We start from the raw sequence: 17,995 nt of genomic DNA, 5'->3' as shown, positions 1-17,995 counted from the left end.
CTTTCCTTCCCAGCATCTTTTAGGCCTTGGTTTCTCTTCTGATGTCAGCTTTAGAGGAATAAAACCTTGGCAGCAGCTAAATTCTGGCATGACTGAATTGTTATTTTCCCCATTATTTCCATAAAGATCTGTGACATTATTATAGCTGAACCTTTTCATAGTCACTGGTTTGCTTATTATTATATTCTTCAAGATCCACCTTTAATTTAAATCATTATAGCTATGTTGTAACCAACCAGGTGAGCAGGAGCATATAGGATATGTTTCTTCCACGCTTCACGTTTTGTTCAGCCTCACACAATCACCCATCATGCTCAGAATACATGGCATCATTAGAGGAAGGGCACAGAGCTACTTGGATGAATGATCCCGGCCAACTATTTTCACTGAAGAGGACTGCAGTATGTAGATGGACCGGGTGATGTGGAAAAGTCCCCATCTTCAGAACTGAGCAGCAGCATGACTCAAAACTATGCAGAGGTAGCAAAGAGAAAATCAGTACATTTATCAAAACTGCGCAACACAAAAGTGCAGGGAACAAAATTAAGGCAGAGGAAAATGTCTTTCCTTTAACATGCGTTTCTAATTATTTTTATTAATGTGAATGTAACCACACTTCACAGCTTGGGTTGACTTGTTTTTCAGTTATAATCCGGGCACAAATCCAGCTCTACTGTCAGTAATCCACTCCTAAGGACTTCTGAAGAAGTGGTACAAATATGTCTCAGGACTCAAATATCCTTTTTTTTTTTTACTAGTTTAAGTCAAAGCTAGTGTAAATTACGATCTCGTCTACTAAGCAAATTCATTCATTTCTGACACCCAGCTTCTCAGGCAATAAACCAGAAATTGCAGTTGTCTTATACAAAACCCAAATACACTCCATTGATACTTAAAGAAGTCTTTAATAGCATAACACTGGTTTTAGGAGTAGTGCTCCATCTCCTCATGGCAGGTTTGACACTAGTATGTTCTTCTATTGCAAAAATGCATAGGTTAGAAACAAAAGTTTGTAATGAACCGAGAGACTAATAGTTAATAGATTGAGATTTCTAAAATGCAGGAATAACCACAGGGTAATCATAAAAGTCTCAAAAGCCAAAAGAAAGTTATACAGTACATGTAAGTAATTAACACAAAATAGTTTGAATGATACAGTGAGGTTTATAAATCATTCACATTCCTTCTTCCCTGCCTACTGGAAATGGCACTTCAAGTTAGTGTCTTTGCCGTATCAACCTCTGTCCTTAAAGAGAACTGAAAAGTCCTATAGTGGTAGTCAGGATCCGTAATTTCTTTGTGTATGCTACTTGAAAATTGAAAGCGCTTGTGTGTTGGGTTTGCGTGGCAAGGTTTTGGTAGCAGGAGGGCTACAGGGGTGGCTTCTGTGAGAAGCTGCTAGAAGCTTTCCCCCATGGCTGATGGAGCCCATGCCAGCCGACTCCAAGACAGACCCACCGCTGGCCAAAGCTGAGCCCATCAGCGGCGGTGGCAGTAGCTCTAGGATAGCATATTTAAGAAGGGGAAAAAAACCTGGACAACAGCAATTGCAGCTGGGAGAGAGGAGTGAGAATATGTGAGACAAACAACTCTGCAGACACCAAGGTCAGTGAAGAAGGAGCGGGAGGAGGTGCTCCAGGCGTCAGAGCAGAGATTCCCCTGCAGCCTGTGGTGAAGACCATGGTAAGGCAGGCTGTCCCCCTGCAGGCCATGGAGGTTAACGGTGGAGCAGATATCCACCTGCAGCCCATGGAGGACTCTGTGCCAGATCAGGATTCACCTGAAGGAGGCTGTGACACTGTGGGAAGTCCACACTGGAGCAGGCTCCTGGCGGGTCTTGTGGGGGACCCATGCTGGAGCAGTCTGTTCCTGAAGGACTGTGCCCCTTGGAAACGACCCACACTGGAGTAGTTCATGAACTGCAGCCCGTGGGAAGGACCCGTGTTGGAGAAGTTCGTGGAGGACTGTCTCCCGTGGGAAGGACCCCACACTGGAGCAGGGGAAGAGTGTGAGGAGTCCTGCCCTGAGGAGGAAGGAGCGACAGAAACAATGTGTAATGAACTGACCACAACCCCCCTCTGCGCCGCTCAGGGGAAGGAGGTAGAGAAAATTGGGAGTGAAGTTAAGTCCAGGAAGAAGGGAGTGACAGGAAGGTGTTTTTAAGATTTGGGTTTATTTCTCATTACCCTGCTCTGATTTGATTGGTCGTAAATTAAACTAATTTCCCCGAGTCAAGTCTGTTTTGCCCGTGACAGCAATTGGTGAGTGATCTCCCTGTCCTTATCTCAACCCATGAGCCTTTCGTTATATTTTCTCTCCCCTGTCCAGTTGGGGGGGGGGGGGGAGTGATAGAGCAGCTTTGGTGAGCACCTGGTGTCCAGCCAGGGTCAACCCACCACAGCTCATTTCAAATTGCATATTCCTTCCTAATGAAGAGTAGTCTTTAATTTTGATGCTTTAGCTTTTCTTCCAGGCTAGAATAGCTGTAGGAAACATTAGTAACATGTATGGGATGTATACATAATCTCCTGTGTCAGTTGTATTCAGTGATGTTCAGTTCACCTCAGAAGAAACAAAAACTACCTAAGACTTGGGTACTCTGTAGATTTTAATCTGAAATAAGTTGCAACATCCTTTTTTTCTGAATTTCACCAGTTTCATAGTACAGAAAACTATGGATGCTTTTTAATTGAGAAATGTAATCTAACCTTTTGCATGTTATATTTTAACCAAAAATTGTCCAGTATATTGCTATTTCCGTAGACAAAACTTGCACAGATTAAAATCTACACACCCCCTCAATACAAATTATTCAGTTGTGGTTGTCAAATACCAATTAACCAGGTAAATATTTAAACAATTTAATGTTGATGTACCTGATCTAAAATGTAGGAGTTGTTTGAGGTGTAACCATACATTCTTTGACCCTCAGTCTTCAAGAATAAAATATGCAACAGTAGCCTTTTATAATAAAGTCTTTACAGTGGAAAAGAGCATAAAATGCAACAGGGTATACTTATCTTACAGAAATAACCAGATGCATAATGCTTGAACACCACACAAGTTTCTCCACACAGGTCAAACACTAAAGCTAACTGGAATGAAATAATTTCTATGCTTAATTGCTTCCAGAAGGCCTCACATAAGCAATTAGGTTGACAGCACAGTAGAAACTAATAACTGCAACAGCATTTTTCATACAGATAAAGAAAACTCTAAACAATGATCAATTAAAGAAAAATACATGGTGATATATTCAGAAGTATTTATTAACACAGGTTGAGATAACATCATCATTCTATACTGGCGAAAACTATCTCAAAGAAAGCTTTAAAAAAGGCTTTCACAGCTTGTTGTCATTTATTCTATATATGACATGCATCATAGAAAAACCTTAAGGATGTTTTAAATGGAATTTCAGGCATTTATGGATGTTTGATTTCAAAACTTTCAGTCTATCCAGGTTTTTATGTAGCATTTACCACAATGGTATTTGAGTAAATCATTCTGCTTGTAAAATCAGCAACAGTTTTAATGAGTTCAGCCGTGCAAGAAGTAGAAAACCTTACATTTTAGAAATCTTTACATGATCTACAATAACTGTCTTTTACATAAGCATAGGAATTGTAAAGTGTGACATCTGTGATCTATTGCAGTATCACAGAATCATAGAATAACAGTTTGGAAGGCATCTCAAGGATCATTTGGTCCAACCCTTCTTGGCAAAAGCACGGTCTAGACAAGATGGCCCAGCACCATTTCCAGTTGAATCTTAAAAGTGTCCAATGTTGGGAAATCCACCACTTCCCTGGGGACGTTACTCCAATGTCTGATGGTTCTCATTGTGAAAAATTTTCCTCTTGTGTCCAATCGGAATCTCCCCTGGAGTAACTTGTACCCATTACCCCTCTTGTTTTCCATGTGTCTCCTTGTAAAAAGGGAGTCTCCATCTTCTTTGTAGGCACCCTTTAAATACAGGAACACGGTGGTAAGGTCTCTCCTAAGCCTTCTTTTCTCAAGGCTGAACAAACCCAATTCTCTCAGCCTTTTCTCATACGGCAGACTCCCTGGTCCTTTGATCATCTTTGTGGCCCTCCTCTGGACCCTCTCCAGCCTGTCCACATCTTTTTTGTATAGTGGGGACCAAAACTGAACACAGTATTCCGGGTGTGGCCTGACAAGCACTGAGTAGAGTGGCATAATGACTTCTTTATCTCTGCTGGTGATGCCCTTGTTGATGCAGCCCAGCACCCTGTTGGCGTTCTTTGCCGCAGCAGCCCACTGTTCGCTCATATTGAGCTTCTTGTCCACCAGGACCCCAGGTCCCTTTCCACAGAGCTGCTCCCCAGCCAGGTAGATCCCAGCCTGTGCTGCACTCATAAGGAAGTGGAAGGATCATAAGGAAGTGAAAATATATAGTTTCCCCTTAGGAACGGTTTCAATTTCTTATGACTATTAAGTTTGTCACTTACACAGAACAAATTCTCATTTGCTTGTCATGTCACACCAGAGTAATTTTTCTATTTCTAGTGAAAGTAAACAGCTACAAGAAGAGAGCAATTCTGCAGGAGGAGAGAGAGAAAAAAACTCGCTTTGAACTTTAAGAAAAATACATTGCCTGGGGGTGCTCAGAGGCTGGGGGTCGTAGTAGGTGTTTGTCATGGGTAGAGTTTTAGTGAGCAGAATGCAGATGTGGCAATATGGAGCACATGAAACGATAGCGACTACAGAGACATCATTTGTCTTAACAATGGTCAGCACTATACATTCATGTAAGGAATGTGGAATGGTACAGTCTATCATCACTATCAGGGCCAAAATTTCTCCAAAAAAATTAACTATGGGTAGCAAGAGCACACTGTGATCACCTGCCATGACAGGCACGGTGTCTGTACTCTTTTATATTATTGTTGAAAGCGCAGGATGTTTGGGAATACACTCTTGCCCTTGTACAGCTTGCCACTGACACAAGGTTTATGTTAAGCATGATTTTCTTGTCATACATAAATTAGTGTTCATAGTTAAGAGCTGATCTTGCCTTTGAACAAGGGTTGGACAAAATGACTTCATGACCCTACCAAACTCATTTTGTGCACATTTGCGATTCTGTGCATTGCTATGATTTGCTGTTTGGTGGCTTTTTAGCAAATTTTTTTTCTGATATCACAAACACTACCACACATCAAATACTGATAAGTTTTGGTGCTCCACACGACACATGTATGTGGGTCAGAAGCATATACTATAGAAATACATAATTTATATTAAAATAAATGTTTTAAAGAATGCAATACTTCACTAAGAATTTAATACTTCTCCTTTTTAAGATCCTAAATTCTTTAGCACTCAAATGTTGCTAAGTGATGCTTTTAATATAATGCACAATTGTCACAATAAGAGTTGGCACTCATAATGAGATAAGTGAAAGCTAAGCTACTTAGTGGTGTTGCCTTCATCAGCACTTAGATCAAAAACTTTATAGTTGCTCTATGTAGTCTTTCTAGAAAAGTCACAAACCACTGTTAAGTTCTAGATTTTATGTCCAACTTTGAGGAGAGAACATGTTTTTATGGGAACTTGGGGATCTTTTCGCTTTCCTTTTTTTTTGGCAAAATGAGGAGGTGAACTTCAGTACACTCAGCTTTCCCCTTCCAGCTGCCTACCTTGGCAATGAGAAGGTACTTTTGCATTCTGAGTTCGAGCTGTCTTCTCAGTAGTGGAAAGCAAGGGTGAAAAAAGTCGATTTAACATGATTCTGGCACTGTCGATTGTTCACAAATTATTGATCAGGGACTTGTAGTAGAAAGGCAGCATTCAAAATACAGCTTGCCGTTATTTCGAGTTAACTCCTCTCGGCAGGAGTCATCTTCCTGGAATGGCCCCACAGAGACTGGCTTAAAATAGAAATCATTAGGAGAGAGACGCAATGCAAAAAGGCAGTGGTACGGGAGAAAACAAAGAACCTAAGAGAACAAGGACATTAAAGTTATTCCCGGGTTTAGTTTTCTCCACCTTCATCTGATTTTGTGTCAGTATAAAGTTAAGTCCACATTCTGCCTTCGTCCCACCAGGCTGTAGCTCTGCTTGTCTCCCACTTCCCTGGTGGAAGGGAAGAGGTGCAGGTGTGTCTTCCCTATGGACAAGCATGAAGGGATGCCTGAGAGGACCGTGTCTATGACTGACTAGTTTTCCCGCTAATGCCGCTACCTGTTGTCATTTAGTGCAGCTCTGGGTGGGTTTCTTGCAGAATCTGTATTGAATGCCTGCAAAATTTTCAGTGAAAGTTAGTTTACTTAATAAGCATCTAAAATAATTAGGCCAAGCATACCGTCTTTTCCACATTGAGAGAGGAAATTTGGTCTGTAAGTCTAATAGTTTTTGAACAGCCAGTTTCCCTGGCTATGGAACTCGGCAGTGACTGCACGCGCCATCATGCAATATGTAGCAGTTCAGTCATCAAAGAGCATAAGCCTTCTCTAATTTTCCTGCTAGGAGCTGCTGTGGATTATTTTCCTCTTTCATCTTTGTACAGAGGACGATAGCATGTCTTCAGTTTAGATTTTAGAAATTAGAGAGAGGAAATAGAAATCTTGATTTTTATAAAAAATACTTCAACAGTGAGTTTGCGTGTGAGCTTGCTTACGATTTGGGATAACTGTAAGAGCAAGAAATGAAAAATACATTTCATGTTAAATCGTCAGCAGTTTCAGCTAGCCTGTTGCTACCCAAATCACTACTAGATACATTGTTTTCCTGTATTCTGTAGAAAAGAAAAACGGAATGCAATCATCTGTGTATTACTCCTCTGTAGTTGTAGTTGGCTTTAAAGTATATCAAAGCAGCTGGTCACAGTCTCGCTAAGCAAATAGTTACCGATTTACTGGTCTTGTATCTTATCAAACCTAAATGATTCTGCTCATTTGACAATAACTACACAAAATTAATTCTAATCAATCATATAGAAGGCATCCCTCAGGTTGTGAGTCGTCCTTGAGGGCAGCCCTAATAGGGGATAATATTGCTGACTTTTGAAGAGAACAACTGGGTTTATGAGGCTTAGCCTGGAGTACAGTTAAGGTATGATGGTTCATTTTGTGAAACTTCAAGGTTTGTTTGTGCTATGTTGAAACAAATCCAGAATCATGTAAAGTATCTGGCTGAAGTCTTCTACATCTCACAGGACTACTCTGACCACCAGGTGACAGGTTGCAAAATTCACCTTTTGTTTTCTTCTGGTAAGAACTACACTGAAACAGAAATATTTTCTTTTGCTGCAGAAAGCATTTTGCGTCAGCTAAATGAAATCTTGCTGAAAGCGAAAGCAAAAAAAAGCAGCCAGAAATATTTGACCTTAATCTTAGTCTCTTAAGTACCATAGGATTTTGTTAACTTTTGAATGACAACAGCTTTCCCAGTAAGATAGATATTTATAGCATAGACTCAAACTGGACTTGGTTTTGAATAATGTAGAAATCACATAATCAATTTTTTTATTCACTGTATCAATGTTTGTTTTACAGGTAAGAAGGTGTTTTCAGTTCCAAATTGATAGCTACATTTCAAAAAGATTTTTGTTATTTCATAAAATTATGTTAATTAAAGCTGTGAGGTACTGAGATAGAGTATCAGAGAAGGAAAAAATCAATATATGGCCAGTTCATTTATATACACAAAATATTTCTCTCAAAATGTAGTAATATCTCCTATGAAGGAAGAACAATTGAATACTTAAAGTCCCTCAGCTGAGCAACGTCCTGACATAGAATCAAGTTTGTTTTGAATTATTTTCTTGGTCCATCTGCTTGGTCAGTATGCATACCTTAGTTTTTTAATGTATGGTTTTAATTTATGTGGGGGTCAAACACTATAGAAATGCTTTTCTTTTTAATGCTGATAAATGAGAAAGACAATTGAATTCAGTGATTCAGGCTCTGATTAAGCATTGCTTTCCTGCCTATGAAAACTTTGGACTTCTGATGTTTCAAATTCTGAACCTTTTAAAAGTAGGAGATCATGCATTGGTGGTTAAACAGTGGAAGGCTGAATCTAAAGTATTATTTTATAAGTAAATATTAATATCTCTTATTTACCAAAATGAGAGACAACACAATTTAGATGTAAAATGTAAAAAAGCAAATAAAATGTTGAACTAATTATGCTTTCTTTCAATTCATGATGCTACCTATTTGTGGAAAGATCTGGTTTTATATTATTTCTAGCCATCATAATGCAGTGTCTTCCTGATGTGAGATGTATGCTAGACATTGTTCAAATACACTGCATTTGTCTTCGTTGCCGCAGGACACTGCCACAGTAATATGGTAAATAATAAGTGATAAATAATGTAAACATGGATCTCGTTGTTCAGATAGGCTGCTAACGCAAAGCTGAGCTATCCAATGCCAAGCTGAGCTATCTGACCCCCTCTGTTGCTCTTCACCTTGATCACACCACCTTTCATGGATGCTTGTCATCTATCACCTTTCATGACTCCAGCCTCATTCCTTCTACTTTTCAGCTTACTTCTTTAGCGGTTCGTTTCGTGATGAGGCTTGGATCCTTTCTCCCCTTTGCCCTTTCCATCTTTCATTTATACCCACTACTGATTCCTGGCCCCCGCACAATTTCAAACTTCTGTATTTATATGTGGGTTTTAAATCCACCTCTCTATTTTTAATCTTTCTTCTGGTCCAGTCTCCCACATCTCATTCTTTTGCTATTTATTCTGTAAACACAAACTTACACCAAATTGCTCAATGCTTTTACTTGGAACTTCACGTTGTGTCAAAAGTTGGCAGCGTCATTATATTTGTCCTTGTCAGCATAATCTGTGACAACAGTTCTGGCTTTTCACTAGTCCGGGCACTGAACATGCAGGATGTTTTTAAAAACAAACAAATTCAATGCAGGTGTGGATTAATGGTACAGAGCTCTAATTGTGAAGCACCTGGGATACAGATATTCATGGGCAGCAAAGCGTTGTTCCCAAATGAATTTCACTGACGAATTTGGGCTCAGCTCTGTGTATGTAGGCCAGGAGTGGCACAAAAGAGTATGCTGTCATTTTCAGTGGACAGATACAATCTCATTCTGTAAATTTGTCACTAGGAATCATTGCTGTTTTCTTAAAGAACTGAGGAGGAAGGGAGGAGCTAGGAGGATGGAGAAGGACTTGACGTAGTTTAAAGAGTCTGCAGAGCTTGTGGAGCATTGCCTGGGATTTCCCTGACACAGGGAAGACCACAACAGCTCCAGCTCTGATGTGTTAGCCAGACTCCAGCCCGCACTTCTGCAAACACCACATACCAGAGTACTGAAATGCATTCTCGGAGGACAGTGCTATAGGTATAGAAGGCCGGAGTGTTCTGCAGTGACGGAACTGCACTCCTGTTTCTGTCAAATAAGTTTGCTTAGCCCTGGGTCTTTCACCTAAAAGAAAAGATTGGAAAGGGAATGAAATTTTCAGTCTTTTTGTAGAGAAGAGCGTTCTAGTACCTGCAGTGGCCATGGGATCAAGATGAAGATTGCTGCGCTTCTACCATAACTCTTTCTGTGAGCTGCAGCAGATTGCTGTAAATGTTCTTGAGGTTCTATGAACCTCAAGAAATCTATGAATGTTCTATGAACCTCAAGAAATGTTCTTTGAACCATTTGCAGGTTCAAAGATGTATGTAACTCTGTTAGCCACGGAGTTCAATGTTTTCTTCTCGGGGCCAGTGGTAGCCTGAGTCCATTGGTACACTGGAGCAGTAGAAGTCCCGCAGCAGCACAGCGTTGCTGGAAGCCTCCTGGCAGCAGTGCCAGGCTTGGGCTGGCTTCACCTCCACAGCTAATAGGGTTGTCAGCCTTTAGGTCTGTGTGCAAAATTGTGTTTGCACGTCACAGGATTTTGTTTTGAGAGCATAAGTCAGCAGCACGTTAGAGATTATTTAGGGAATTTTCTCTCTTTACTTTTTTCTTTTGATGTTGCAGGAAATATTCAGGAAGTCATATTACAAGAACACTTGGAAAAAGAAGATGAAATTCTGGTTTCCTTGGCTGGTTTGAAGCAGGTATAACTACTGCTTAACTTAACCTTCTTGTATCCTTCAGTGCTATTAATCCTTTCTTTTTGTATGCTTCTGTTTTGTCTTCTTGTAGCTGTTTTACTAGTACCAATGCATCGAGCATTGCAGCATAATTATATTTTTAAAGGTAAAACTCAGTTATAAAGAGTTCAAATGACTTGCATGGTATTTGCTCCCTGAAAAGCTCTGGTTGCCTCAAAGTTGCAACACCAACTTCTGGACTTAAGCCGCACCATCATTTTTCTTAATGCAGTAATCATGCCTACGTCCCCATATTTTAAATGTGATGACACTTGAATGTCATTGAATTAAAAGAAAAAACACTGTGTACATAAAATGAGAATGCTGCTGAGCATCTGTAGCTCTGATTATACTGTCCTCTGCTCCCTCAAAATACATTTATGAGGAACGATGTGCCACGTGTTAAACCTATATAACAAGGCAGGCAATAATCTTAACAGTTTCATTCTCTTTAGATTTCTTGGGTTATTGTTGTCCAGTCTCTGCTACTACCACATTTCACTGATATTTATATCTTTAACCAATATAGGTATGAATATTGACTTGCTTCCTATCTCTTCAAAGCAAATATTTTGGAGGAACAGTGTATGAAAGCATGCTGCACGAAGCTTTAGAAAATTTAGAACTCCTCCAAATTTCTAACCTACATTCTTTCCCCTCCCATTCAACAACAGATCAAAGATATCCTGAAAGGTTCTCTGCGTTTCAACCAAAGCCAGCTGGAAGCTGAAGAAAATGAGCAAATCACGATAGCTGATGATCATTACTGTTCCAACAGTCAGAACAAGGGGACTGGTGATGTCCTAAAGGGACCTGTTATGACAAAGCAACAGTTCATCTCAGGACAACAGGTGAGATAAAAATATCTCCTACATGAAATTAGTCTGATACTTCCTTTAGCATGTCTAGACATCACATGGGAACAGCATTGCTGGTGCATATGGAGCCATGGTTAAAAGTGTCTTTCTAGCTACCGGTCCTACTCCCATCAATTATTTTTATTGTAGCCTTAAGATCCACACGTAGATATTTAAGTCTAAGTGCTATGCCATGTTTGTGGGGCTTCTTCTATTGGATTGTTGAATCACAGACTCACAGATTAATTTCCTACAAAAAGATGTAAAAACTGGAGGTAAATGTTCCCATACCAAATGTTCCCATATGAATATTCCCATTGTCCTTGTCCTCCAGAATCCCATTATGTAAGAGCTGATTATCTGCATTGCAGTGTATCCATGGCCAGTGCCAAAAAGGAAATAGCAAAGAGGTTGCTTTTATCTTCTACTCCATTGTATTGACTTTCTCCTTGAATCAGTAAACAGTATTTTCTCATACAAAGCCTACAGTCACAGGACAAGTTCACACACAGAAAGAGGTATTTTCCTTTCATCTTAAAAGGTCCCTTTCTGTCTAAAACTTGGTCTGACTCAAATGTGATCTTAACAACAGTACTTTTGTATAGGCACATTTCTATATCATTTTCAATATTAGAGTTCTAAAGTTAAGTCTGCTACCCTGATACTGATACTAACACTTGTAAGTCCAGTGACAGCACTATCACATAGAAGCCTAACTGAGTCTGCAATCAGTTTACTCTTTACAAGTTTACTAGCAGCTAGAGGAAATAGTTATTCATTGTCAGATAATGACACGGGGTCGTTTTGATTTATTACGCACAATGCCCCTGAGTTAGAACACTCTGTGTTAAAAATCATGTTTTAATTGTATTTCAGTATTAGAAGCAATACCAAGATTTTAAAATTTTTTTACTTCGTAATGGCAGTTTCAAAGGGCAAAGCTTTGCTAGAAAGCTTTCATTGCTTGTTTAGCTGTTGTCATTATAATCACTACTTTCTGCCACAATAAAGGCATAGGTTAAACTGATGTAGCATATTGGAGTGTTCCTATAATGACCTATTTTTGCCCTCCATCCCCTAGCATTTTCTACAAAGTACCTTCTACTTTCTTGCCAAAATGGCAAATAGTATTTTTTTTATGCTTTTTACTTAGATTTGTTATCGAAACTGGAAGGTAGAATGCTATGTAAGATAACAAGGTGGTGTATGAGTGCGTGCAGGCCCTAATGGTGCTGGAGAAGCCCTTACGCAGACGGTGGTCTAAACCGTGTGTCAGGGAGCGGAGGTGCAATACTTTCAGTATTGGGAGTGGAGCAGGTGGAACCTGCTCTGCGCAGGTTTCTTTCCAATGGAAGTTCACAGGGCGATGTGTAACGAGGTCTCACCCCAGCACATAGTCAAAGTATACGTCCAGCCACGGGAGCTGAGAGGTGTCCGCAGGTCCCACAATTTCCGTGTGCTCCGTGAGGCTGCTGATAAGCCGACTGCGAGTGACGTGAGCAGAGGTTGTACAAGCTGAGCTTCTGCATAGCATTAATAAGGCTTCAGCACTGCGTGGTCTACGTTTGGAGGTGCGGTGCATTCATGCGGATTAGCCTCCTCTCCTCTTACCTTCTGGAAGTTCCAATTATGATAATGAGCAGCAGCCCCTCCGACGGAAAGAAAAATAAAAGATTAGGGTTAGAAATGGCAGTCCAGGAGGACTGGTTGTATCCCGATGGTCTGTTGCTGTTTCCAAGCTCATCATCTTTAATCACAGTGTCTAAAATCAAACAAAAAGATGAGAGCTTTGGTCCCCTTTTAATAAAACACAGGAAAATAAAACTGCTGAATTTAGTGGGCTGTGACATTCGACTGTTAATTGATGGGGTCAATTGTTGGCCCAAATTGGGCCACAGCCCAGGCTTTTATCTCTGCTGAAGAAAATGGGCTGCACTGATGCCCTGGGTCAAGCCAGGAGTACTCACTGAGAGCTGCAGGAGGATTAGAAATTCCAACCACTTCTAGACCATTTAATGTATTTCTTGGTAAATAAATTTTACTGTATTTACATTTTCTGTGACTTTGGTAATGCATGTAATTCTGTTTGATGTGACTTGCACTATAGATATTTTTCTCTGGTGGAATTATAGGGATATTTTCTAGGACAGCTGGAAAAGTTACAGGTGTATCTATCATGTAATTGAGATTAAAATCTGGTCTTTTGTGCTTGGTTGTTATATAAGCATAAATTATTATCATCTTTACATTTTTTAAAAGTGCTCTTCTTTTTTGCCTCAAAATCCCTTTCTGGAAAGTGAGGATAAGGATACAGCCCTTCTTTGGAAAGGAAAGCTGCAAAATTAAAAATGAAAAAAAAATTAAGATAAAGGCTCAGAGAAGTAGAGCATTTTTTGGAATGTTTGGCTGTGGTAACAGCGTGCAGTTGACAAACAGAAGGCTTCTGTTGCTAAATAATGAATGATAATTAACACATTATCTTGCCTTTATGTCTGTTCAAAGAAGGAGGCAAAATGTGCTGCTGTTCTTCTAAGCTTTCTTGAATTGTATCGTTACAGTTAGTTTTAACTCATTCACAGTATGAAGGCAGTTGAAATAAGCCTGGTCCTAGTAGCTGATACTCATCAGGAAAAAATGTTTGGAGAAGCCATATGGCAACGGGAGTAAGGTTGTTAACTTTCAAAGCTACTGGAAGTATAATTCTGTCATTTTTCATTTATTCAGTAGTGGCAGCAGATGGGAGAAAACATGGTTCACGTCAGCATGAGTTTCCTGAAACAGAAACAGGCAGAAGAAGAAGGGAGGAGGTATTTTACCTCTGGAAATATCAGTACCAAAATACCAATGTATGCCAGGGATAGGCAAACATTTACAGAAGGCCCTTTTATAGCATTTGGGAGTCAATGTCTATGCTTTGCTGCTTCTCTGTTATTTCAGTGAGCTATAGGTCTCTTTAACTAAACCAAAAAGTGTGGGTAGAATGAAAAGTAGTGTTGCAAAGCGCAACACGTAACGGCAAGAAACCAGGGTGAGTGGTTTCCTTTCCTTTCCCTTTATTAAAGGGCAGGATCCTTTTTTTAACTGCGCAAGAGCACATTTTTGGAAGCAGAATTTAGGAAATTGCAACACCAGCACGGAGTGTTTATGACAGAGGGCCCTTGCTGGGGCTCACTACCAAAAAGAAGACACCCCGTTAGCATCCTTGGGGCTGCCAGCGAGGAAGATAGCGATCTCGCTGGGCGAGTGTGTCACTAGGTGACATCTGTGTCACCCTACACAAGGTGGAGCCATGTCACATGTGAGGGCTGCAAGGACTGAAATGGTGTGATCTTGATAGCTTGGAATAATAAAGCGTGTAATTTTGCAAAATGAGTCTGTACTGCGTTCCCTGAGAGCTTTTAAATAGAAGTGTGGAAAGAAGCTGGGTAAATTATGCATTGGTGGTTGTTTAAAGGATTGTCTATTTCTGTTGTCTGGGGAGGGGGACAGGAAACAAAGTGCTGAAATTTTGAACATGGCGTTTAGAGCTCCCAAAAATTCCTCACCTGCTCCTGTCTTGTTGGCTGCACTGGGTGCCTGGAAAATCAGGTGACTGCTAACGTGTTGGTGGAACAGAACCACGGTTGTGCGGTGCCTGTGTCCTCAGCCCCCTGGAGATGGCAGCCGGTTGACTGACAGCTCATGAAGATAACATTTCAAACAGACCAGATGAAAGCAAAAGGCTAATTAATAACAAATGGTGTCTCAGCTCAGAAGGGATTAAATAGTGAAGTATCCCTCCTTGTAGGATAGATCTGTTTGTTTTTAACTTCATGGAAAGTGCTTGAAGCAGTTGACATTTGAACTACCCTGGTTCTGCACAGATGAGGAAGTTTGAGATCAATTTTGACAGTACGCAGCACAGGATAGTTGTTGATATTTCTGAAAGCAGTCTGCTCGTTTTGGTATGAATTTTATCAAATCATCTGAGGAAAATGAATTAGTATCGAAAAATAATAGATATAAATTTCTATCAGTTTGACGACTGTGTTACACTGGGACCTGTAAAATTGTAACCAATACTCTGGATTTAAGATATTCCCATTTGAATGAGACAGTATTAAAATGGGTTAATTACAAAACAGAATAGTATATATTATTGTGCCTAGATAATAATATGTTATTATTATACCTAGATACTCTCTAGATAACAGAAAAACAATTATAAATCATAAATGCAAGTTATTTTAAAAATTTACTGTAAAGGGAGACATTTGAATCCTTATTCACGTACATTTTGGAAGAGAGCAGGTAACAAATTCTGTATTTGAACATATTTTCACATTCAACTGATATTTATCTTCTTTGTGACTTTTAACAATTTGGAATGACTACGTAAATAATACCCAAAGACTTCCAGCTCCCTCATTTCACATTACAGTCATTCTTAATTACTGGTGGGTTTTGGTCCCTGTGCTACTCTACAGTTCCCTTTCAAGAGAGCTCTGCTCTATAAGCAATAATCAGAGCAATGGAAAATTGTTTTCAGCTGTAATAATAAATTCAGCAAAATAAGTTTTGCTGGAGGTCATGGATACCATAACTGGAAGTTGTGGCTTGCCGATACTTGTGATGACCTCCATACTCCAATTTTACATACTGTGCTGAGAGTCTAACTTTATCTCATTCAGATCCTTCCTCTTGTTCTTTTTTGTTACTGCTTTTTTTTTTTTGCCTATACTTGTGATGACTTCCATACTCCAATTTTACATACTGTGCTGAGAGTCTAACTTTATCTCATTCAGATTCTTCCTGTTGTTCTTTTTTGTTACTGCTTTTTTTTTTTCTCTAGTACCTACAATCTCTCTTTTACCCCAAAGTGAATTTACATTTTTTTATTTGGTGAAAGAGTCACAGCTGAAGAGCTTGTAGTTGACACACATGTCAAGACACACATGTCCCCAGCTGCCCTTCTACTTCTTCTCCTTTTTCTCAGTCTCACATTTAGTGTAATCAAATATATTGGTTTCAATATCACACCACTTCAGGATACTTGTCCCCACAGGCTGCTTGGCAGGTTGCATTATTACGCTGAAAAAATTTGTGTGACAGCAACTAAGAAAGCAGTCATATTCTTGTCAGAGGAACATAGCGCTAGGTAGGAGTTGAATGCACCTCTTGCAGAAGAAAACAAAGTGTTGTCCATTTGGGTTGCAACCAAGCTAATAGGCTGCCAGATGTCAACAAGTGAGAAATCCCACACTGCTGTATATGGCAGTCTTCCCTTCTAATTACATATAGCTCTGACTGTTGAAAAGCTGGATTTCTCTTGAATACGGCTAGTTGGAATATGAGATTGCCAGTTCATAGGGAGTTTTTTGGTACACTGATGTGTGGTCTTGATCTGCACTACCTGAGTGCTCAGGAACATACATTTCTCAACGTCTAACCAGGCAGAAGAGGGATTCCCAGACCCTTTTTTTCTGGTAGAGTTGGGAAATGGTCGACGCTAAGCCTAGAAACCCTGGGATCCCTGATCTGCCAAACCTGAACTGGTACACCCTAAACCAGGTCTGTGTACAGCTCAGATCTCACGGGTCAGGGTTTTACTAGGAGAATTTATATCAAACCATTCTCCTGACAGGCTCCAAAATGCCATTATACGTACGAACCAGCAAAAAATTCCTCAATACTGCTTCATTAATTACTGCAGAAAACTAACAGCAGTGAGGATATAATTATTGAAAATCTTCACGACTGTAATGTGTGTGTTAGATGCTGAGCTGCTGTGTTCACTACATGGATGCACTATGGTGCTGAAACATGTACGGCCTCTATACCCAAGAACCTATTTTTAGAGTGTTAGGTTTTATGCCGTTGTAAATAACATATAAATTATTTCATCCGAAGTTAATGCCCACTTTATTTTTGCCTTCGTGATTTGGGCATTGCTGCTTTTGGATAATGATTATTCCTTTATCCCATTCCCGTATCACAGACATGCATCATAAACCTCGTTAACTGGTACTAACTTTACATCCTTTCTGTGCTGTTGTCTCACAGACTACAACTGATTCGAGCACTAGTGAGAGCAAGAGTGCTGATGACTATATTATGGTTTCCAAAGAAGAGGAGGGAAATAAAACTGCTGTTTCGGAGCCAGCGCAGTCCCTTCAGGCACACAAGGAGGCAGCGGTGAAGCCAGAAGCTCCGTCTCGTTCTTCTTTGATATTCTCTGACCCACTGATGGGCTCCGTTTCAGCCTCTTCCAGCAACCTGAGCTCCAGCCCTGATGATGACAGCAGTAATAACAGCAAAGATTCTGACTTTGCTATTGTCAGCCCACTGGACATCTAAAGAAACAGGTTGGGAGAGTTTGAGAGGTCGATCGTTACAACTCAGCTCAAATTCCTATGTTTCCACGGGCTGGATAGTTCTTTGGATCAGAAGGACAGAAAATTGGTAAAGGTAATCCATTTCAGCTGCCAAAAGCCTAAACTAAGAATAATTAAAAAAAACCCAAACCCACAAATTTGCAACTTTTCAAAAAGAATAAACACCTTTTAATAACTGCCTTAAATAAAATCCCAGTAAAACCCAGTTCTAATATACAGTTATTCTTAATGATAGAGTTATCTTACTTAGGAGCTTTCTTACTATAGAACTGTTGCTTTCCCAAAACATAGAATAGTACGTGCTAGGTACCATAATGGATTAGGAAATGTGTAGATACTTGGCATCAGACCTGAAGCAGCAAAGGCAAGCTAGATTTAGTGTTGTTCCTTTACAAAATATGCTTGACTGGGTTTTCCGAGCAGGAAAGGGTACTGTTTCTTCAGAGACTGTGATTAGAGGAGTAGGGAATGTATATCAGAAAGATTAAAAGCATCATCCTGGCAGTAAGCTTGTTCTCAGTTGAGGAATCCTAGTTTCTTCATTTTCATCCGGCGGTAGCCTGAGGTGCGTTCAAGGCAGAGGTTTGTGTAGTTGTTCCTCAGCGCTGTCTTACAGGAGAATATGTGACAAATTCCTTGAGAACGGGGACCTATACAACAGAGCCTTATTTCCCTT

General features: G+C 40.0%; 1 protein-coding gene across 1 annotated transcript in view; it reads left to right on the top strand.

Annotated features, from left to right (window-relative positions):
- Positions 1–17,366, top strand: part of TBC1D5 (TBC1 domain family, member 5) — a 295,469-nt gene extending 278,103 nt beyond the window's left edge. The window contains exons 19-21 of the mRNA XM_009888924.1: positions 9,973–10,052; positions 10,763–10,939; positions 16,988–17,366. Of these exons, the coding sequence (XP_009887226.1) occupies positions 9,973–10,052; positions 10,763–10,939; positions 16,988–17,281 (551 nt within the window). The 3' untranslated portion in view covers positions 17,282–17,366. The remainder of the gene's footprint in view (positions 1–9,972; positions 10,053–10,762; positions 10,940–16,987) is intronic.
- The last annotated feature ends 629 nt before the right edge of the window (positions 17,367–17,995 follow it).

This window comes from Charadrius vociferus, unplaced genomic scaffold (genome assembly GCF_000708025.1).
Source record: "Charadrius vociferus isolate BGI_N301 unplaced genomic scaffold, ASM70802v2 scaffold217, whole genome shotgun sequence".
Taxonomy (NCBI): domain Eukaryota; kingdom Metazoa; phylum Chordata; class Aves; order Charadriiformes; family Charadriidae; genus Charadrius; species Charadrius vociferus.
Note: the sequence above shows the minus strand (reverse complement) of the source record. Positions and strands in the feature narration are given on the sequence as shown.